The 23,292-nt window shown below is 39.7% G+C and overlaps 1 protein-coding gene across 2 annotated transcripts in view; it reads right to left on the reverse strand.

The window, feature by feature from the left end:
* Nucleotides 1-4,362: 4,362 nt before the first annotated feature.
* Nucleotides 4,363-23,292, reverse strand: part of LOC116507891 — a 74,073-nt gene continuing 55,143 nt past the window's right edge. Inside the window, exon 5 of one of the 2 annotated variants that reach the window (XM_032216277.1) lies at nt 4,363-6,935. In XM_032216277.1, coding sequence (XP_032072168.1) covers nt 6,807-6,935 — 129 coding nt within the window. In that variant the 3' untranslated portion in view covers nt 4,363-6,806. The remainder of the gene's footprint in view (nt 6,936-23,292) is intronic. The other variant, XM_032216278.1, reaches the window with a different exon arrangement.

The raw sequence follows: 23,292 nt of genomic DNA on the forward strand, positions 1-23,292 counted from the left end.
TTTGGTGTGTTTATTAACAAAGCATTGTTAAACAAGATGCAGCTTAGCAAGAAGAATTTCAAGAAGAGGTTTGCCAGGAATGTCAAGTAGCAAATAAACATTGTCAGTCATTAGAAAGGTAACTAAGGGAAAACCTCAAATTAAATGACAACTCCCTGAGTAGCAGTAGAAGATTGGAAAGTCTGAGTTAACATTTATGGCATCTCAGGGGGAGAGAAACTATTGTGCCAGGGCAATAGGTGCAGCTGGGCAGTTACTTTGTGCCTGGTAGTGCATTTGGGCTGGGCTGCTATTGTATATCAAATTCCAAGGACATGAAGGCTTGGGCATGCTAATAACCCCAGGGGGAAAAAACAGCAACTTTCTATTGTTGGTATAACTGCTAAAATGACTTGCTCGCAAGGCAGGAGCATAATTGGCTTGATTAGTAGTTCTACATGAAAGAAACAAAACAAGGCCCCCACATGGCTTTGAGTTATACAGTGAATGCAGGCGGGAATTCATTAAGAAAAACCACAATAAGAGCAGGAGACAGAAATACATTCTCACTATAGAAGTGTTACAAACGATCTTTGATTTCAAGGATGTCTGCCCATTCAAGGCTTATATAAGGCTGATTGGTTTACAACAGAATAACAGAGTTGGAAGGGACCTTGGCAGTCTTCTAGTTCATCCTACTGTTCAAGAAGGAGACCCTAGACCAGTGATGGAATTCATTTTTTTTTACTATTGGTTCTGTGGGCGTGGCTTGGTAGGCATGGCAGGGGAAGGGTATTGCAAAATCCCCATTCCCTCCCCACTCCTAGGGGAAGGATACTGCAAAATCCCTATTCCCTCCTCACTCTGGAGCCAGCCAGAGGTGATATTTGCCAGTTCTCCAAACTACTCAACATTTCCGCTACCAGAACCTGCTGAATTTCATCTCTGTCCTAGACCATTCCAGACAAGTGGCTGTCCAGTCTCATGTTAAAAGCCTCCGGCAATGGAGCACCCACAACTTCTGGAATGGCTTGTTATCACAGAGTTTAGAGCTTCAGAAGTTGTGTGATTATCCCAGAACTTATTAAAAAGAATTGAATGTGATCACACCCTGGTAGATTTGTAGGCTTTTCATGCTAGGGTGAGCCTTTCCCACTGCCACATAAACATACGAACTGACTACTCAGAAAGACTTTCAAATTGAAATGCCTTGACATGACTGGATGCTACACCTTCTTGAGGAACAAAAGCACATACCGTATTTTTCGGAGTATAAATTGCACTGGAGTATAAAATGCACCAGGTTTTTGAAGAGGCAAATTAAAAAAAAGTTTTTGTATTCTGCAGACCTCCCAAAAACAGGCCCATTTTTTTTTAAAATGGCATGAATAGCCTTTAGGAGGCTCCGGTAGAGTGCTCCTGGGGGGGGGGGGGGACTAGCAAAAAACAGCCCACTTTTCACAAAAATGGAACAGGCCCATTTTTTTAAATAAAAAGGCCATGAACAGCCTTTAGACTTATAGAGTGTTCCTGGGGGCTGGAGGGGCCCAATTGAGCAAAAACCTGCACTTTTTTTCACTATTTTCTGCCCTTCCCTGCCTCCAGCACTCTGGAAGCCTCCTAAAGGCTATGCACAGCCATTTTGGTGAAGGGGGGATTGGGAGGTACAAAATGCTGCATTTAGTGTATAAGACGCACCCAGATTTTCAGCCTCTTTTTTGAGGGAAAAGGTGCGTCTTATACTCTGAAAATATAGTACCTTATTAGACAGCCTAAAAGACGGCATCCGTTTCCTATCCTGATTAATCCTTTCTACCTTAAAGAACACTTGGCCTTGTACAAGACATTAAACTGTACAATATATACACTCACACCCTTCTTGTGTTTGTAAGTGGGTTAACTATGAAAAATGTACCTTCATATTGAAGCTATCCAGGCTATTCAAGAAACATGGGATTGATTTTTACATATAGTTATTGTACCTGCATAAAGTTTAGCAAATTGTTGAACACATAACTTGCGCCGTTGTCTTCCAAGAGTCTCAGAAGAGTTCAGTTTGCCCATCTATTTTGATCATTTCCCATTCCTATGTGCTTATTTTCTACTTAATGCCTGTTGTGATACTAGTTTCATGCACAAGAAAAGGAGGTCTCATATGCAAACTTCTACAAACCATAGCACCTGGAATAGATGAAAGTTTCAGACAAAGCATCTGAGATCTCCAGATTGCCCGCCTCTGCACCAAAGTGTATATTACTTACCAATTTAACCACATGATATTGTTGGTGGAGACAGTGAAAAAAAACCTGAGCAATCACATCTATTTTGGGTACTGAAGTCCAACTCACCAAGGCTGATGTGGATTTTCTATTTAACTTTTAGAATGCTACCAATACCCAAAGGGCTGAAACTTGAAAAACATAGCTGCTTCTTTGAGTATCTCTCTGTGTATGTTAGAATCTATATAGCCTGCTTTCATCTTTGAGGGGAAGCACCTGCATGATTCTAGTTAAGAAACAACAGGATGAGGATTCAGTGTTAAGTTATAAAAACTGCTCTTAGCTGTTCAACCACAAAGTCAACTTTTAGCCAGCAGTGTCAAGTTAATACCACTAGAGCAATCTCTCAATAACCAAAGATAGCTTTCCTCAGCATGAATGGAACATGTAATGTCAAGCTATAGCCACATTTGAAATTAAGCAAATGGGGATTTGGTCATTTCCTGTGGAATTTATGGATACCATTTTGAGTTCCACTAGATGACAGCAGTGTAAAAAGTGGTAATGATGACTAAGAAAATGTAACTGAGCCAGAATCCATGAGATTTAGCAATATAACACCAGTGTTCTGGTTGTTGCACTGTCAATTACTTGATAGGTTTGATGTGCTAACTTCCAACTCCACAGCCCTATGGGACTCAGTCCCTGTGACATTATTTACAAAAACATTGCTGATTGGATACAGACTGGTATTGCATTATGTCCAAGAAGTGATGATAAGAGTCCCACTTTGTGTGAAAAGGGTGGAGGCCTCTAACTTACTAGGTTTCAAGGAGAGGAAGTCATCTTCTTCCAGCAGACACCAATAGATAGATATGCTCGTGACCCGACAAATGCGTGCCCGACAACAGCGCACTGACAAAACCGTGACGTCGATAACACGCCGACAAATGAGCACAGAAGCGCGGTGACAAGAGCGCCGACAGAAACGCCATTACGGTTAAGGTAAGTGTTAGGGTTAGGGTTAGGTTCAGGGCTACCTTTAGGGTTACCTTTAGGGTTAGGTTTAGAGCGCACTTCTGTCGGCACGCTTCTGTGCTCATTTGTCAGCGCGATTTCGACCTCGCACTTTTCTCCCCACGGATTTGTCATCGTGCTTTTGTCAAGCGCGCATTTGTCGGTGAACTAGATATGCTGTGTTGCCTTTTTCCTCCCCACCTGGCTTTGATTTTATGGGATATGAACTAGCCAGTTTGGTGTAGTGGTTAAGGTACCAGGCTAGAAACCAGGAGACAGTCAGCTCTAGTCCTACCTGAAAGGTATGGCATGAAGGCTAGCTGGGTGACTTTAGGCCAGTCACTTTCTCTCAGCCCATGAGGTCAGACTCTGGTCACAAGCCAATTGACAATTCTGTTGAAACCAATGAATCAACTCTCAGTTGATCAACAACAACAAAAGTGGACCCTGTATTTGCAGGGAATCTTCTAGGAAGATAAAAAGTATCAGCTGGTCAATGAAGTTGTGACTGTGTTTAATCTATGCTTATATAGTATTCACTATAAACTTCTAGACTATCCAAAGTGGGTAGTATATAAAACAGTAAATAAAATCAATTAAATATCACTTGCTTTGAGAACTACTGCTGCTGCCTCCCTGTCAATATACCTTTCTTAGCAAAAATATTCCCTATAACATTGTTCACCACAAAGTAGCCTCCATCAGGTCCCATAAATATCTTGCTACATGGATGCTGTAAAGTTCATTCATTTACTATGATCTCAGGATTTTGTTACCATTTTTTTTGTTATATAGCTACAAGTACAGCTATCTTTGTAATTTTAGTTTATTTTTCAGTGATGGTAGGACAAAGATTGTTGCTCATATAAATGTGGCTAGGAATAGATGCAACTTAAACTGTGGGACAGACAGGAATCTTTTTCTATTTGAGCTAAAGTTGCAAAATTCATGCCTACATAATTTTCCTGAATTTGCACAGGAGATTCCAGTTAAGTAATTTCATGTTTTCTTTTGAGAAATGAAAATATTTTAATGTTGACTCCAGAGGTAGTCAGCTATACAATTGTAACATTAAAATGCTTTGAATTGCTTTAGGGCCTTAGAATTCAGGCAGAGTAAAGGGAGAGCAAGCAGGAGGGACAATAACAGCAGTTAAAATATAATTTTATTTTTCCTCATTAAAAACCAAAGACAGAGAAATGTTACAAAAAGTATTAAAGAGAAACACTTCATCAGCAGTCATCTCCATTTCCCGACCTTCATCTTAGGGTATCATAAAATATCTTCTAGATCAGTCAGCACCCCCCCCCCCAAAAAAAAACACCATTCTGCAGTATGTATGGAACAAACGAGGACAGCCTTATATGCATGAAAACACATTCCAAATTGTCCTGACCACGCAGGTGCTGGTGGTTTGTAGGTCAAGTCTAATCTGCCAAAACAGGATACTCACATTACTAGTTGTCCTTATCATTACTATAGGAAGGCCAAATCCTTTGGGATGATAGATTCTCAACATGTGCACAAACCAATAAAAACAATCACCTTTAGGATTAGAATGTAAAAGGGCCTCCTTCAAGTAGAAGAAAATAACAATTGCTTTGAAAAACAAATTATTTTGTTGCATGTTAATTTTGACCTTGTTCTCAATAAACCAATTAAGAATATCAACTTGTCTTATTTAATTGGTAGTGGTTTAAGAAGGATTGTGCCTATCCATCCCTGATTTCTTCTTAAATAGACTAGTATAGCAAAGAAATCACTCGTGTATTCCTTTATTCTTATGCTTTTGCCACCAGGTTTTATAAACCCAACATATTTATATCTAGGATTAAAAGCAGTTGAGTTAATTCATTCTGAGGAGGAAGCTTCTGGCCTTAAGATTCCAATGATAAAAAGAATCTTTGAGCTGTTGGCTATTTTCCCATCTCCAACTCCTGGAGTCTACTTTTTTAACTGCAGAAGACAGCAGAAAACTTTTCCAAATAGTGGTCAAGTTATGGTTTCCAATATTCTTTAATTAAAAAATATAAAACATAGAATGCTTTCTAGATTGTTCTTCATATGGTTAGGATGTAAGTCGAGACTGAAATGCCTTTGACATATATAGAGAAGACAAAATAGCACATTGTTAAAACTTACTTTCCTAAACCTCAGAATACACTATGGGCGTCACTGGATTAGCACAAAAACCTGAATAATTGGGCCAACTGATTACATGAATAATTGGTATCTGAGATGTCAATGCAAAGCAGAACCTATCATCAAGGTGTAGAAAAGAGCTGAGCTTGAAATACATGGGTGTCTCTAATAAGTCACTCTTATTAAAAAATGTCTTTTTTCTGCTTTGCCCATTATTCCTATCAGCAAAAAAACCCCAAAATTAAAAAGACAGATCATAATGCAAACATCTGTAAAGTATTTCCTCCCATATATGTACGTTTGACATAACATCCACCTAAACTAGTGGGTTATGCATCAAAAGCAATTTATAGTTATATTCCTGCCTTCTGTGTTACCACCTCATATGACTAGAAGTTGTTTACAATGTGGGTGCTATAAGGCATGTTGTTGGATGTGCAAACCAATCATTGCAGTATTCATTCTAACTTCATTAAGAGAACATCATGTGACATTCACATGGCTTTATAAAGGATGTCCACACATCAAAGCAAATTATAACATTTATTCTTCTACCTGCAAATATCTATCCAGTTATAGAATATCCTACGGCTCTGTAGAGCTCTAATTCTATTTGTGCTGAACAAAATACATAGCTTTCTCTTTAACTTTGTATTCTACTAATTTCAAAGCAATTCAGATGCTGCACAGCTTCTTGCTCTAGCCTTATAACTTGGTGACACAAAACCAGATAGGTTTATCTACCCTGGGAGATGAAGAATGTATGTTTCTAGTGTTTCAGACTCACACTAAAAGCAGAGATCCTTCCAATTCCTGGATAAATCCTAGTCTACTGAACATTCCTCTATAGACAGAATAATTCTGTTAGATAAAGAACAAGAAAGCAACTTACAAGATGGCGTTTCATGGGCAGTTGCTCATTTAAAATATATTGTGAAGATACTCTCAAGCTGAGCTCAACTGCTAGGACTGTATCCATGCTGTCTTTTTGGTGATGTAATGAGATTGGTCTGCGATGTCCTTCCCCCACTGTGGGTTGGGATTTCTTTTCTATTTACCAATCCAGTTAACAACTTTGGACTGTCCAGGTGGTTCTACATGCAGGCCTTACCCAACAGCTTTTGAAATAAGCCAAGTTTGGCTAAGTGCTACCACCCACTGAAGATCAGTTATAAGGGTAATGTGCTCACTCCATTTATAAGAAACCTGTCTTCTGTGAATCAATAGCATCTTGATAATTGCAACGCAACTTATGTGCCTAGCTTGCTCGATGCACATATATTTCCTTCTGACAATCTTCAGAAACTATAATGGCATATAAAAGAAACAAGAGACAAGACACCAATCTCCTGATACCAAGGATCCTGACACCAATTCAAAATATGTGCCCTCCGTGTCCCTGGGGCAGCAGATTGATTTGATGATTCCTGAGACGTTTGAGTACATCGTTCAGTAGGCACATGATGGTTCTTCAACTGGAGCTATTGGGCTCAAAGGCTTCAAGGTGCTCAGGGATCGGAAGGCAAAAATTGATGGATCATACACAAAGTGAGGTGGGGGCCGGCTGCCGTTGATATGCTGCATAGAGAAGAAGAAGAAAGAGACAATTACCAGTGCCCATGGGATAAATGAATGACAGCACATGGGGAAGAGATCATCATTTATCCCTTTATCAAACTACAACATCATAATTGAGGTAGTTCAAAAGCTTAATACTGTAAATTAGTAATAAATCAAAATCTTAGAAAAGAATGAAGAAGTAGGAAACCAGAAAACATGCCTTCAATACACTAATATGAATGAATCCTGACAGTAGTGAAATCATGACTGCAAGTTAAATTTTCTTATTATGGGTGGGGTTTTTTTTTTGGTTTAAAGGGTACTAGGTACTTTATAGTACTAGGCACTTTACAGTACTAGAAAATTCCCATCAGCATATTTATATTTTTATACTTATTCCAGAAGAGAAGAGTAGTTAAAGAATCAGAACTAGAAAATAATTATTGATCCATCCCAACTTTCTATCCTATACTAGACCATTCAAACCATATAAAATATTTTCATCAGAAATCTTCTCACAACTTAATGTCTTTGCTTAAATGCTTTCATTAATGTTAACAGGTTGTGAAAATGAATGAAGAAACTGTTTTTAAAAGCTCAGTTATAATGACTTAGCAGTAACAGCCTTGTTAGTCATAAATGCCAATAAATGCACATAGTCTTGACAGAATGAAGAAAATTGTAGTCCAGCCTATCTGAAGGATAGAAGAAAATAACCGTATTTATGTATGTATGTATGTATGTATGTATGTAAAATAAAAAAATCCAATAATAACAATTACTAAAACGAAATTGTCAATCAAATTAAAAGTAATCAAATCAAAATATCTAGTTCTCTCATTTTTTTCTAACAGTAATTTTATTTCACAAAAGCTGGATCGCCATCAAGCTGCATTCTTTGAAAAGAATTGAACTTTGGGTATAACCAGATTAGATTTTAAACATTTTGTTTATTCTTTTCCTACCTCATTGCCAACTTAGGACACAGCTTTCCAAGTGCCAGGGTTTGCTTATTGCATTTTGGATGACTAGTCTTTTTATAAAGGATTTGGATTTTCAACAAACAATTAGCAGATGTTGTGTCTAGAAGTGAAGGGTCATGTTGTCACGAGGTGGTCACTGTATCTAGGATTTCACTCCTTGACCCATGCATATTCCTTAAGGGATTCTGATTGAAGAAGTCATGAACTGAAAGCTTCTGTATGGCTGAGCCAACAAAAAGGGTCAAATCTTTTTGTCTGATGGAGAAAGGTCCATCAGATTATCTGCCACATTCTTTCTTTCCCAATCTTGGAAATAGGGAAGGCATTTCATTTGCATAAGATACAACTCAGCAATTTGGCAGCCTGGCCAAATTACATGTTTAAATATTATTTATTTACAATATACAAGATACTGCATGCATGAACTTTAGGGTATTTTTACTCAGCTGTAGCTAAGAGGCTGCTTCCTGATGCAATACGAATATTACTTTTGATGAAAAAGTGGTGTTATTGATTTGACTTGTGCAATAAACCGTAGCAAGAGACAGGATAGATAGGCTGAGCCAAAGCTGGAATAAAGTCATGCAAGAAGCAGTGTCCATATATGCAGCATGTGGAGAAACAAACTTGTTGATCTGTTGCAACAAAACACAGAGTCTTGTAGCACTTTAAATCTAATTGATTTATTATAGCACAATTTTTCATGGACTGGAGATCACTTCATTGGAACTATAAAATGCCTTCCTTGAAGATACACATATAGCTAACTAGTAATGGCATAAGTGGTTATATATAGCAATAGCACTTATATACCACTTTAGGGTGTTTTACAGCCCTCTCTAAGCAGAATAACAGAGTTGGAAGGGACCTTTATAGAGTCAACATATTGACCCCAACAATTCCTCATTTTACCCATCTTGAAAGGATGGAAGACTGAGTCAACCTTGAGCCTGGTGAGATTTGAACTGCCAAATTCCAGACAGACAGCAGTGAGCAGTAGCCTTCAGTACTGCACTCTAACCACTGTGCACTGTGCCAAATGCATTTATTTATAGATCCACTAAAGTCTTTTAAATAATGGTTGTTATATTACTGGAAAAAAAATTCTTTTTTTAAAAAAAGTAGATAAAAGCATGCCATTGGGCATTATTGCTAAGAATACCTTATTCTAATTTGCCCCAAAATGCTACATGCTTTCAGGTTATAATTCCAATAATATGTAATTATAATAGCATATAATTACATGTTATTAATGGTGATTGCAAAGTAAAACTCACAAATACATTTGTTAGCATTTTATCAAGGTTTACACAATCATTTGGTTTAGAGACCATCAGTTGATTTTTTTTTCTCACTCTAATGCAAGGGTGTCAAACTCAATTTCATTGAGGGACTCATCAGGATTGGGTTTGACCGATGGAGGTAGCCATGGTGGGGGTGGCTATGGTGGGCGAGACACGGAACCGCGCCTCCGCAGACATGGTTTAATAAACTTATAAAAATAGGGAGGCGTACATTTCTGTGGTTTAGTTTTCTTAATAATTACTTCATCTACTTGATCACCTTATGAGAGAGAGAGAGAGACCAGCTCAAGAAACCGACTCCACAGGAAGACTAGAACTATAAATTATTGACATAGGCTAGTAGCAGAATCCTGCAAGCCTGAAAGGTAAAATATTTTACTTTCCCTCCCTTTTATAAGGGAGTCAAAGATAACCTCCTGCAGTACTCCAGGGGCCCCGTTTTGGGCCTGAAATAGCAATAGCAGTTAGACTTATATACCGCTTCATAGGGCTTTCAGCCCTCTCTAAGCGGTTTACCGAGTCAGCCCCCACAGTCGGGGTCCTCATTTCACCCACCTCGGAAGGATGGAAGGCTGAGTCAACCTTTGAGCCAGTGAGATTTGAACCGCCAAACTGCAACTAGCAGTCAGCTGAAGTGGCTGCAGTACTGCACTCCACTCCAGAGGCCCCGTTTTGCATTTTATTCTTTGTAATTTTATGTAATCAGTCTATAAAATTATGCATAGCTGTTTATAGATTCAAAATAAAAAAACAGTGCAAATAAACAATATTTTAAAGAAGCTCATGTTCCTGAACAAATTGCTTTTATTTTAGCCTCACCAGTTGGTCCTTCAGAAAACAGATGTTTCATTTCTTATCAAACAAACCACTGCAGTTCCCCTATGGATAGGTGTCTGAATGGCAGCCATGGCACTTTCTCAAATTTAAAAACATTGGAGACTCCTGCTATAAAAAGAGTTTTCTGCTCTTTGTGAGACAAGTAGTATTATTTAGCCCTACTAAACGGGGTTTCAGCGCTATCAACCAAAACCTTTGTTATAAAGAAAAACATTTATAGCACAAAATAATTTTAATATGAAGGAGATTTCTAACAAAGATGCCTCATTCAGATAGCAGATAGAAAAGGATGGACCTTTTCCACTTCAGTTGGGCAGTTGTGTTCTTATTTCCCCATCCTTAGGGTTTGCAACCTTTTTAGAAATATCATACCTATTCTTTCAGCTACATTCTTCTAAAAATAAGGACTTTTGTACAGAACACTATTTATGGTAATATATGGATTTTTTTCAAACCACTGTCCTTAGTAGTATATATTGTTGTGTTTGTGATGGTGTGTAAGGCTTTGCTGCTTAAAAAGATCATGATTTTGTATACCAACTCCATTTTGGTTCATACTTTGGCTCTGGAAGGACAAGTTAGGAAAGAGTGCAGACAAATGCAAATCAAACAAATTTTTCTACCCCCTCCTCATGCCAAGGTGTCAGCTTAAGAGAAATTAACCAACTACAGCTCAGTTTCATGAAATCATATCGAACATCCTCCGACACAACCAGAAGGCTTGGCTAACAGCAAGAACACAGCAGGAGAGGCATATTTTAAAAAGTCTCCATTCACCAGCCGCCTGCTGTGGCATTATGGATGGTGTGTGCTCTGGCAGGCCTCAGAATTTGAGAGTAACATAGCAACCTTTATTTAGAAGTAAAGGGGCAAAATTAATCAGACAGATTTGTCCTTCCCCGTGCAAGGAAGCTGCTTGCCAGTACTTTACTGAGAGGGAGGCAAGGAAAGTGGACAAAGAGTTTGGCACTTCTCTTCAATGAGAAGTGCCAACCAACAGGATTGGTGAACAAACAGCTGGAACTTTTGGCTGCAGGCAAGCGATGGAACTAATCCATCAAGGAAAGGGAGAAGAGAACCTTAAACTCCCTAGCGTAGCATTACAGAAGCAAAGCCAGAGTTGGAGTTTTTTGTGGGGTCGTATTAATAGAAAACACAAGATTTCACAGAAATATGGCCCATTGGACAACATGCCAGTTATGGTGAAAATACTCAAGTATGGAAAATCAAAAAACGTTGGATTGTCAGTTTGCTTAAAGGTATAGCATTCTATGGCTTCAAAATTTTGACTTTGTTTTGTAGGTACCACACTGATCCAAGGGATGCATGAGAAATATATCATGTATATCAATATATATCAAGTAAAGAAATATATCAAGTAAATATTTCAAGTGTATATCTCCTTAAAGGTAAAGATAAAGGTTCCCCTCACACATATGTGCTACTCATTTCCAACTCTAGGAGGCAGTGCTAATCTCTGTTTCAAAATCAAAGAGGTAGTGCTGTCTGAAGACGTCTCCGGCATGTCTAAATGTTGAAGGTGCACGGAACGCTGTTACCTTCCCACCAAAGGTGGTCCCTATTTTTCTACTTGCATTTTTATGTGATGGTACAAGTAACAGGAACTCACTCCATTATGCAGTGCTAGGGATTCGAAACACAGAACAGCTGATCTTTCTGATCGACAAGCTCAGCATCTTAGCCCCTGAGCCACCATGTCCCTATATCTCCTTAGATGTGTCCATTTAACATATCCCAGTTATACATAAGATAAGTCTGAGGGGAAATCACAAGAGGTCTCTCAAAAAGAAGATGGATAAAAGAGACATATACCACCTCCGAGGTTTCTCCTCTGCTTTGGAACTGCCTTTTTGCCCCTCTGTTGGCAACACAAAGGCAAAGGAAAACTTCTCAAATGGAGATGTAACTAGTCTGTCCTGGCAAGAAGAAGTAATAGAAGAGAATATATGTCATTTAGGATTTAAGTGTAGAGTTCTTGGTTGTTCTTTAGAGATTAGCTGTCAACTTTCAGACATGGAGCAAATCTGTTACTCACACTGGCGATGTTGTTTACCTAGTTGGGTAAAGTAACAAGCAGGCAAACTCAGAAAGCACCAAAGACTCCACAAGAAACAAAACAATGATTCCCTACTTCGCGTATGATTTGCGTATATGACAGAGATTATTTCTTTCCCCAAATATATATTCTTTTAAATGATAAGGGGTGAAATTACAAAGAGAGAGATGGTGGGAAAAGAAATTTGGAAGTATCTTTGAGTTTCTTCGGGAGTTTTGGACAACATATCAAATACCACAGAGACATCTTTGGACAACACTGGCTCTTTGGCTTTCAAACGGAGATGAGCACCGACCTCTAGAGTCGGGAACAACTAGTACACATGTTCAAGGGGAACCTTTACCTTTTAACTTTAACACTCTAACACTGAGATTCTGACTAATCTTCAATTAATGCTCTGCTCTTTATGGCATGCTTACTAATTATCAATCCAGTGCAAAGCATGTATTCTCTTTTACAGATTCATCTAGTAGCATATGAGTTACCAAAATCAATCTAGACAGACATAAAAGTTTACTATCTGGAAAATGGAGAACATGTAAAAAATAGTAAGCCATAAGCAATTTCACTTACCACGTTTTCCCGAAAATAAGACAGGGTCTTATGTTTTGTTGACCCCCGAAATAACCACGGCCTTATTTTCAGAGAGGTCTTATTATTTTTGAGGTGCAGAAGGCAGTGAGCGTGGTCACTTCATGACTGCTGCTATGTTGCAATATTTTCAGGGAGGGCTTATTTTTGAGCCACATGCACTCAAAAGCCTGATTGGGCTTATTATCTGGGGAGGTCTTATTTTCAGGGAAACAGGATGTAATGAAGAAAATCTTACTGGTTTTCCATTGAATTTATTCATTATTTTGGAGCTCTCATTGACCATGTGAAGAAGAGACTTCTTAGGGGCTTCTTACAGGGGTTTTAAAATCAAATTTTAAGGGGGGCGGGGGTGGTTTGATCTGGATGGCTCATACAGGCTTGGGGGGGGGAGTCTGCCAGGGCAGAGGCCAGAGGTAACTAATGGGCATGGGTTGGGAGTGCTGGGAAGGGTTGGGATTCCGGGGGAGACGTTAAGCCATTCCATTGGGGGGTTTACCATCTCTACTGTTTGTGGGAGAGGCAGATATGGTGGGGGCCCGGGGCCAAATTATGTTCGGGGGACGCGGGTTCACTGTTTAAGAGTGATCACACGTTCCAACCCTCATTGCCCTTCTCACACTCCTCGGATTACAGGACCCTGGTTTCCGGCTGGTGTCACTTAACGCCAGGTCCATGGTACATAAGGCTCCCCTCATTTACGACCTCATACAAGAGGGTAGAGCGGACCTGGCGTGCATTACGGAGACCTGATTGGGCCATGAGGGGGGGGGTGTTTCCCTTAGTGAATTATGTCCACCAGGCTTCTGGGCGTTTCACCAGCTAAGAGCCCAGAGCAGGGTGGGGGGGGAGTAGCGGTGGTTATTAGGGAAAGTCTTGGACCTCAGGAAGTCACTGTGCCTCAGATAGGCGGGTGTGAGTCCCTTTTTGTGAAATGGGGCCTTGGAGTTCAGGTGGATCTTTTTGTTACTTACCTATCTCCCTGCTACGTTTCATCGGCCCTGCCGGAGCTACTGAATGTGTTAGCCGGATTGGCGGTTGATTTCCCCAGACTTATGATCCTGGGGGATTTCAATCTGCCTTCCATTGGCGAGACATCCAAGTCAGCTCGGGAGTCCATGGCTTCCATGATGGCTATGGACCTAACTCAGTTAATTCAAGACCCCACCCATAATGGGGGACACACGCTCGACCTGATTTTTGTCTCTGGGCAGTGGATGAATGATCTAGATTTATTTCTATCCAACCCTTGTCATGGTCGGATCATTTCCTCATCAGGCTTGACTTCCATACTGCTACCCCTAGCTGCAGGGAGGCTGAACCGACTAGATGGTTCCGCCCCAGGTGCCTGATGGACCCTGAAAGGTCCCTGATGAAGCTTGGGATTTTTCCTGAATCCCTTGCTCATAGCTCGACTGAAGCCCTAGTGGAAGTCTGGGATAGGGTGGCCACTGGGGCTTTGGATCGCCTTGTGCCTTTGCGGCCTCTGACCCAGTGTCGATCCTGGGTAGCTCCCTGGTTTACCGAGGAGCTCTGGGAGATGAAACACCAGAAAAGATGCCTAGAGAGTGGTTGGAGGGCCAGCCGGTCCGAATCCGATCGAACACTAGTAAGAATTCATATTAAATCCTACTTAGTGGCGATAAAAGTGGCAAAGCGGCAACATTTTTCCGCTCTTATCGCGTCCGCAGATAACAGCCCAGCCGCCCTGTTTAGGGTGACCTGCTCCTTACTTAACCAAGGAACTGGGAATGACCCCTTGTAGGGTAGGGCTGAAAAATTTGTTCAGTATCTGCAGGATAAAATCGCTCAAATTCGGACAGACTTGGACTCTGACTGGGTAGATTCGGGCGAGTCGACGGGGATGAATCTTGTGGAGCCTATCTGGGATGAGTTTGACCGTGTGTCCCCCGAGGGCATGGACAAGATTATGGGGAGACTTAGTGCTGCCATTTGTGTGCTGGAGCCGTGTCCCTCTTGGTTAGTTTCGGCTTCCCAGGAGATGACACAAGGCTGGCTCCAGGCGATTACCAACGCTTCATTGAGAAAGGGGTTCTTTCCCACTGCCTTGAAGGAGGCGGTGGTGAGCCCCCTCCTTAAGAAGCCTTCCCTGGAACCAGCTTCTTTAGCCAACTATCACCCGGTCTCCAACCTTCGCGAAGGTTGTCGAGAGTGTGGTAGCATGTCAGCTTCCCCAGTACCTGGATGAAGCTGCCTACCTGGATCCATTTCAGTCGGGTTTCATGGCTGGGTACAGCATGGAGACGGCATTGGTCGCGTTGGCTGATGATCTCTGGCGGGCCCGGGACAGGGGCTGCTCCTCTGTCCTCGTCCTATTGGACCTCTCAGCGGCTTTCGACATCATCGACCATAGTTTCCTACTGCGACGACTCGGGGGTTGGGAGTGGGGAGCACCGTTTTGCGGTGGTTCTCCTCATACCTGTCACATCGGTCGCAGTTCATGTTGACTGGAGGCCGTGACCAGGGGGGCTTTTACCAGGTTTGCCTGATACGTCAGTTGCTCCTCTTTCTGGATCGGGATGCTCTGTGCATAGTCACTCATGCCCTCGTCCTTTCTCGCCTGGTGCAACGCTCTCTACAGGGGGCTGCCCTTGAAGAGCACCCGGAGGCTTCAGCTGGTCCAGAATGCAGCCGCGCGGGTTATCATGGGGATACCTAGGTGCTCCCATGTTACACCTCTTTTAGACAGCCTGCACTGATTGCCGGTTGTCTTCCGGGTGCGATTCAAGGTACTAATTATGACCTTTAAAGAGCTCCATGGCTTAGGCCAGGGTACCTGCGAGACCACCTACTGCCACCAGTAGCCTCCCACTGTCCAATGCGATCCCACAGAGTTGCCCTCCTCAGGATGCCGTCAGCCAGACAGTGTCGGCTAGCGACCCCCAGGGGGAGAGCCTTCTCTGTTGGAGCACCTTCCCTCTGGAATGAGCTGCCTCCAGAGCTTCGCATAATGCCTGACCTCTGGTCCTTCCAACATGCCCTAAAAGTTGGCTTTTCCAACAAGCAGGCCTGGCCTGAATAGAATAAAATATAGGATTAATTTGGTTGTTAATTTTAATTTAATTTTTAAAATTTTATTATAAATATCAATTGGGGTTTGGGGGATACTTTATTTAATGTCCCTTTTAATTTTTGTAATATGTGTTTTCTTTTATGTTGTACGCTGCCCTGAGTCCTTGGGAGAAGGGAGGCATATAAATCCAATAAACCTCAACCTCAAACTTCAAACCAAAGAACTCTGTAGACTGATTAGATAAAACTAGAGAATAAAATGCAAAGCATTGATAGTCAGGTATGTCAGAAGCTTGGCTGTTTCTGCTTCTGACCTTGGGCAGACAAACTTGTTACAGCATGAAAGACACCACAAGAATGCAGCAATTTGCTTTTCTTTACTTTTTCAATGCCAACAGCCTGAATGGAGGCTTTTTGTGCAGCCTTTTTCAACTTGGTGCTAATCTATAATTGATTGAGATAAGGATTCCAATGACCCCAAAGTACTGAAAATGCTGACTGACCCAAATAGAGTGTATTCTAAGAAACCTGAAGTTAAAAAAAGGTCTATATTTGTGCTTAAGGCACAAGAGACTATATTCTTGGAAACAAGGAACCTACTTCCAACTCAGTTAAAGGCACTTTCTTATCAGCCTCCATTAAGATTTCCAGTGATTTTAGAGGTATCTTCCTAACACCTAACATTCTCTTTGAAGAGTATATTGCAAATAAGCAGGGAACAATTTTATTAGATCAGTAAGGTTTTCAAAATCTTGAGGATAAAACCATTCCCAATCCACAGTTTGACATGCTAATGTTGATCTTATACCCTGCTACTTTTTTAGCCCACCCACAGGCAAAAATAAGCTGACAGAAAGCCTCATCTGGTTTAAATCAGCTGTAGATCTGTGGCTGTAGATGAAAGCCAAATCTAGCATTCATGGCTGGGGATTAAGCCATTGGCTCTACTTGCTAAACCACTTCTTTATTCAAGCAAGTCTCTTCTCTCTTCCATCCCCCCATCTTCCCCCCATGTCTTCCCCCTCCCCCCCATTTATTTTATTCCTAGTTTGGTCCATTGGCTTTAGATCCTGAGGACAACAATGCCAAATACTGCATCCTTCTTTTGCAGGTTTTGGAGGTACTTGCTACTACCACTGAATTATTTTAATGCTGTCATATTCAGTAACTGAGTATAGTTTTCATTTTCCCATGTGCATTTTAGAGCAGCTTTCTGTAATTCTTTTAATTACCAAATTATTGTTTTAGCTTCAACCATTAGCTTGAGGAAATACAGGGTATCAACAGTTTCATAATTATAGAAGAAACTGCTAGTGTGATTGGCACCAGCAATGTTCCACTGGAACAATTTTGCTTCCCTTTATGTGATCTCTCTCTGTTTGTATTGGCAGATATAATTTGATATTATGTCCCTCACTAATTTGGAATTGTGTTCCAGGACATTTCCTTCACCCAGACACTTTCTAAGCATTCACTTCTGGCAATGGTTCAAGTCCATTACATTGTAGACGATCTGGCATTCTATCTCCTTTAAAATGGTTGAATTAAAGTTCCAACTTACAATATTAGAAAGGATAAATAGTTGTTTAGTTCCCTCATAGGGCAGTTGCAATGTTGCTGGGGTGGCTTTATGTGAAAAGGTCAAATAAACATGCCAATGTTCTCATTAAGGGCAAAAAAAACACCACCCCAGAGCTAATGTATTTACAAAGTTGTCAGGTGGCCACTGGCAACTGTACAAAGGGCTAACTAGACAATGCCCAATCTTCTTTGAAAAGCTCTTTACAAAGAGAGGCTTTATGCTCTGTTACACATAACCAGGCATATTAGAAAATTAGCTGGATCTTGGTTCTTACTCACATCAAGACGAGATAGTCATAGCTTTTATTTATCCCCACTGTCTTTGCATTGAAAAATGATTTTGTTGTAATATAATACAAAAAGAACACTTCAAACACAAGTAAAAATATATATTTGCATGTGTCTGTATCAACAGAGCAGACTGGGATATTTTAAAATATGTTCCACTTATAAATTGGGTTGTTAACAGATAGATGCCTAATTCCCTTACATGGATAAAACAACAGAATTGTGACTCATTAGCTATCTGCTTCACTTAATTTGGAAATGAGGACAATAGGTCATTAACTTTACTTATTTTCTCTGGATTTTGCAATCTTTGTGGATCTCAGAGAATAGTTTATGTGTAACAAGGAATGTATCTTCTCTTATTTTCATGTCTATAGTTTCCATTCCAATGTTCTCTTGCTTGTAGGATCCAGATTGCAATGCTGCTTTCCCTGTTTTTGTAGCCAGTTCAAACAACTTTCCATCATGATGGTTGGATGAAAACTCAAGACTATCTGAATGAGATTAATCTTTGGCAAGCAATGGAAACAACAGCCATACCTTTAAGCCAGAGGGCTAATGTAATAAATTGTTCAGATACTTCTGGAATAAGGTGAATGTCAATTCAAAGACTTCGTGAAGAAATGTATTTAATTGCAGAATAAAACTACAAACCATGAACATGCTGAAGTAGTAGCAATTCAGTTCCGTTGAAATAATATTTAGAATTCCATTTTTGATATGAGTCAGTCTAGAAAGTTATCAAAGATGAAGCAATACCATATAGGAAGCAATATTGCTTAAAAAGTCCCTAGCATAACAAACATGGGATTATAGCCAACTTGTCCCAAGTTAGTCATTCCAGGTAAATTGAGAATATAACCTTCTAAATTCTCAGTCAATTCAACAGTTCTTGGAGCTACAACATAATAAAACACTTCAGATGGAAAAGACTGATCCAAGAGAACTAGTGTTTCTTTAAGCTGCTAACATTTTCACAGCAGGCAAAGTAGATTTTTGTTAATGTTCAGGCTAATTTTACAGAGGACAATTTGGAATTCCCATAATATCCCATCAAAGCCGTATTAGGAAAACAGCATCTATGTTATACTGAGTCAGACCTCTGTCCTTATTTAAATATTGTTCCACGTAACTGAAACACAGCAAGCTATAAGCCATTTGCATCAAAATAAATAAAAAGGCTCAAGTGATATCTGCTTCTGCAGTTAAAGCAAACTACAATTTTCCTTCCTAAAAATCTCAAAAAGTGCTGTCAGCCAACATAAGATGACGAAAATGCTGATTCAACATAAGGCAAACTTCCAGCTCTACAGAATTTCAGACACAGGTCTTCTCCAGTCCTGCTGGAAATTCCAAGAGATAAACCTGTGTTCCTTACCACTGAGCTATAGAAATGTGGCAGCACCAGCCTTCCACCCACACAAGGTTTGAAAGGGTGTAGCTTTGAAAGCTGCTGCTACATGTGCTTGTAAGGCTTTATGGCCTTTTTGTGTAATGCAAATCAGATGCTAACCCCAGGATACACAGCACAAGGAATGAATGGCTTCCTTATGGCTAATGTGCAATGAGTGAAGATGCTCATGCATAGAACTCCCAATAATTTGCATTGGCTCAAAATGCTGCAATCCCATAAAGCTAAGCAATCCAAGGCAGACAATATTATCCATTCAGAAAGGCGTTAGTGCTGCACATGCCAGCACAGTACATTTGCCTCTGGAAAAACTGCTTTACTAGCAGAGGTCAAGGATAAGAATCTTGGGTGTATTATACAGCAGAGGGATTAAATGAAAAGGAATCAAATTCCCACAAGCATCACAAAGAAAAAAAGAACACTGACAAATTACTACTTCTGTAGAGAAAAATCTCTTTTTCCCAGATCACTGGATGAAATTTCCATCAGTTTATTCCCAATGTATTTGAAAAACAGTCATGTAAATTGCCTTCCTCCAACATTATAAATGTATTTTTTTATAAATGTATCTATAATTGCATTTCATTTTGTATTAAAATTGAATATGTATGAAAATTCTGTCGATCTCTGGCCATGCATTGATAATTTTGAAAAAGTATGTCTAATATTTCCTATTCAGAGATAAATTTCAGAAATGTTATTGTTGGTTTTTTCAGTGCAGAATTAAGCTATACAAATCATTTATGCAGCAAAGCATAAAGGGATTCCAATTGTCTGGCTTTCTATAATGCATATTTTGATATAGGTATGCTTACTGACAAGGTAACACGAACATTCTATCTTCTACAACTTAACCAGTTAATTTACTGTATTTAGAAAAAAAAATCATGTATGCAAATATATACAACAAAATTTGTTTTCATTATTGCAACCCTTAAAAATTAACATGTGGGTGAAACTCTAAGAGGAGGAAGAATCACCTGCTTGTAAGGAGTTTCCATCCCTGATTCCATCCCTGTTCAATGATGGGAATTCATTCCTGGAGCATCTTTAATAAATGGCAGTTTACCCTCTGCTTAAAAGAAAGTCTATAGCTGTGATGGCGAACCTATGGTACGTGTGCCACAGGTGGCACGCAGAGCCATTTCTGAGGGCATGCAAGGTGTTGCCCTGTCAGCTCCAGCATGTCCTGATTTTTGGCTGTTTTTCGCCATCCGGAGGTTTCAGGAGGCTTCCCTGAAGCCTGGGGAGGGTAAAAAACTGCCCAACGTGCAAATTGGAGGTTCAGGAATGGATTTCCGGTTTGTGTTTTGGGATGTTTTTCACCCTCTGGAGGCTTCAGGGAAGCCTCCTAAAACATCCAGAGAGAGAAAAAGGGCCCAACGGGCAATCCGAAAGTCAGTTCCCGAACTTCCGATTTGTGTGTTGGGCTATTTTTTGCCCTCCCCGGGCTCCTAGAAAGTCTCTGGAGCCTGGAGAAGATGAAAAACGGACCTACCAGGCCCACAGGAAGTCAGAAAACGGGCTGTTTCCGGCCTCCAGAGGGACCTGCGGAGGCCATTATCACCATCCCCCAGGATCCAAGAAAGCCATGTGCGCATGGGTGGGGCAGCGGAGGAGGGGGTCATGCGCGCATGCACAAAGGGCATGGCTTGGGGGGGATTAAATTATGGCGGTGGGCATGCCAATGCACACGATATCACATGTGCATGTGCTTTCGGCGCCTGAGGTGAAAAAGGTTTGCCATCACTGGTCTATAGGTTTCCAAGATAGCTTGTTCCATTACTGAGCAGTTCCTATTGCCAGAAAGTTCCTCCTAATCCTTAGCCTAAATTTCTTTGCCCTTAACTTGATTTCGCCATGCTTGCCACTGCATCAAAAAACTAAATTGATCTTTATATATAGCAGCCTTCAAATATCTTTGGGAGGCTGTAAACCCTCTGATTCTATGATACTCATTCTCATCTTTCAGTACAGAATCTTCATTATATAAAGCTATTTTCTCCACAATTTTTAAAACTTCCAATTATTCATTATTACCACAAACAAAAAGTCTATAATAACTATTCTTGCTCTTTTTTTTCCCTTTCTCTTCTCTCCAACTGCTTTGCCCTGTTACAGCATATGGATAAGAATTACTAAAAAGCAACAGTCAGGAGGAAAAAGCTACTTGTTTAAACAGAAACGCCTTCAAAATAGGACTTAAACTGTTCCACCCTTAAATGCTTGACCCATACGATTCTGTTGCCTGACTTTTTAGTAAGCATTTAGTCAAACAAATAAGCAGATTACTGAAGAACAAAAATTAAATTAGCGATTAGGTTGCATTATATCTGGGTGGACTAGTGGGAGGGAAGGAGGGAAAGAGAAAGAGCTTTTGTCTAGTTTCCTACTTTTACACTACAAATATTTATTCCAGTAATACGTCAAAAAACCAGCATACCTAAAAGAGAATAAACATAGACAGTTAAAGCTAATCCTAATATTGTTTTGATTTTTAAAATGAAAGGAAAGAAGGAAGAACTATCCCAGTAGCTAAGATAGAAGCTCCAAAGTTTTGGAGAAATACTATTTAGTTTCAGATACATGAGTACATAAGTACTAGAATCCTTAAAGAAAAAATATCTAACCAAGCATATACTTCCAAGTTATTGATATACACCAAAAGGATTTCACAATTCATACTTTAAAATGCTCTCAAGTAGTGTAACAAGATGAAATGTAAATAATTTACAGTAAATGTAAATTTACAAGTAAATGTAAACATAATTTATGTGATCCTCATTATGGATGAACATATGTAGTAGGTGAATTGATACAACTCCCCCCCTTACATTTATGGAAGGTCTTCATTCCAAAGTTCATTATTCCAAAAGATTTTTCAAAATACATTAACAATTATTTATTTTATCTGTAAATTTATTCTCAATGTTGTTAGAGAAGTGGTCCTGCTGAGGTTCCTCCAGAGGCCTCTCCAAGGGTAATAATGACAGTGAAAAGATATGGGGCATGCCTTTTCTTCGTCACCTATATTTCTCACCAATGGCTACACAGGCCTGTTGAAAGTTTTTGGGGTCCTTAGTGCATCTATTTCATATTTTCATCCTTATAATAATGACTTTTTTGTTAAAAGGAAAAAAGAGAGGGAGGGAAAGGTAGGTAGGAAAGTTCATAACAATGATGTATGGACCCCATAAAACTCAGGGTAATAGGTAAGAAGAGAACATTAGATAGGTAGTCCTTGTTTAATGACTGTTTATTGAGCAACCATTCAAAGTTACAGCAACACTGAAAATTGTGCCATATCTTTGCCAAGACAGTCAGCATAATATATTATTTGTAACTGGCAAAGGGGATTTTAAAATCAAGAGTTCTCATTGATTGTGGACTTAAAGAACTCAACTCAACAGAACTCAGGGGAGGATTGCATCAGATAGTAAGTAGATTCAAAAGGTAGACACCATAGAATACTGGTAATGATCAGCTGCCAAACCAATTCTATCCAGTACATTAAGATGTGTTCATCGATGAGAAAGAGAAATGCATGGGCCACAATCTAAATGAGCATCATATAAATTCTGTAAATAAATGTATCATGTTCAAATTCTAACTTACTGTCTACCAGAATATATCAAAATAAATTATTCTTTCTACCATGTATCAGAATAACTATTGTTTTTTTTAGTTCTGCTGATGATGGGAATGTTATCTTTGACAAGCTAATATGCTACAGAAGGACCCCTCATTTCAAGTGTGAGTTACAAATATTCTCCTTTATTGAAAACAACTAAAGTAGATTTCAGGTTTTACTAAGTGTACACTTTCTTATATTATATCCATTAACTGGTTTCTAGATTGAGTTTTATTTCCAGACTATGTGTATAAACACAACAAATAAATTATTTGAGTAACTGCTCCTCTCTCTTCAGTTATATTGTCCTTGATTATATTGTTACACAGTATAATACATCTTGTTCATTTTTGGCACAAGGCAAAACTTTTGCCAACAATGTGAAGTCTTGAATGCCTACTCAATTCCAAGGTGAAAAATAAGATTGTTGTTTTAAGGGGGCATAAAGTTTCACTTGTCTACAGTGGCCTTTCAGTTTACTGAAAGAAGAATTAAAAGAAATTGTTTGATGATTCTGGTCCAAATCCAAGGAACTAATGGTATCAAGATAAGACATAATCTTTCTCTTCTCTGTTCCAGCTTAACTTACATTGCAAACAGCACAAATGAAGGGAAGAATTGTATGTCACTTAAATTACC

The sequence above is a fragment of the Thamnophis elegans genome, chromosome 4 (genome assembly GCF_009769535.1).
Source record: "Thamnophis elegans isolate rThaEle1 chromosome 4, rThaEle1.pri, whole genome shotgun sequence".
NCBI classification, from domain to species: domain Eukaryota; kingdom Metazoa; phylum Chordata; class Lepidosauria; order Squamata; family Colubridae; genus Thamnophis; species Thamnophis elegans.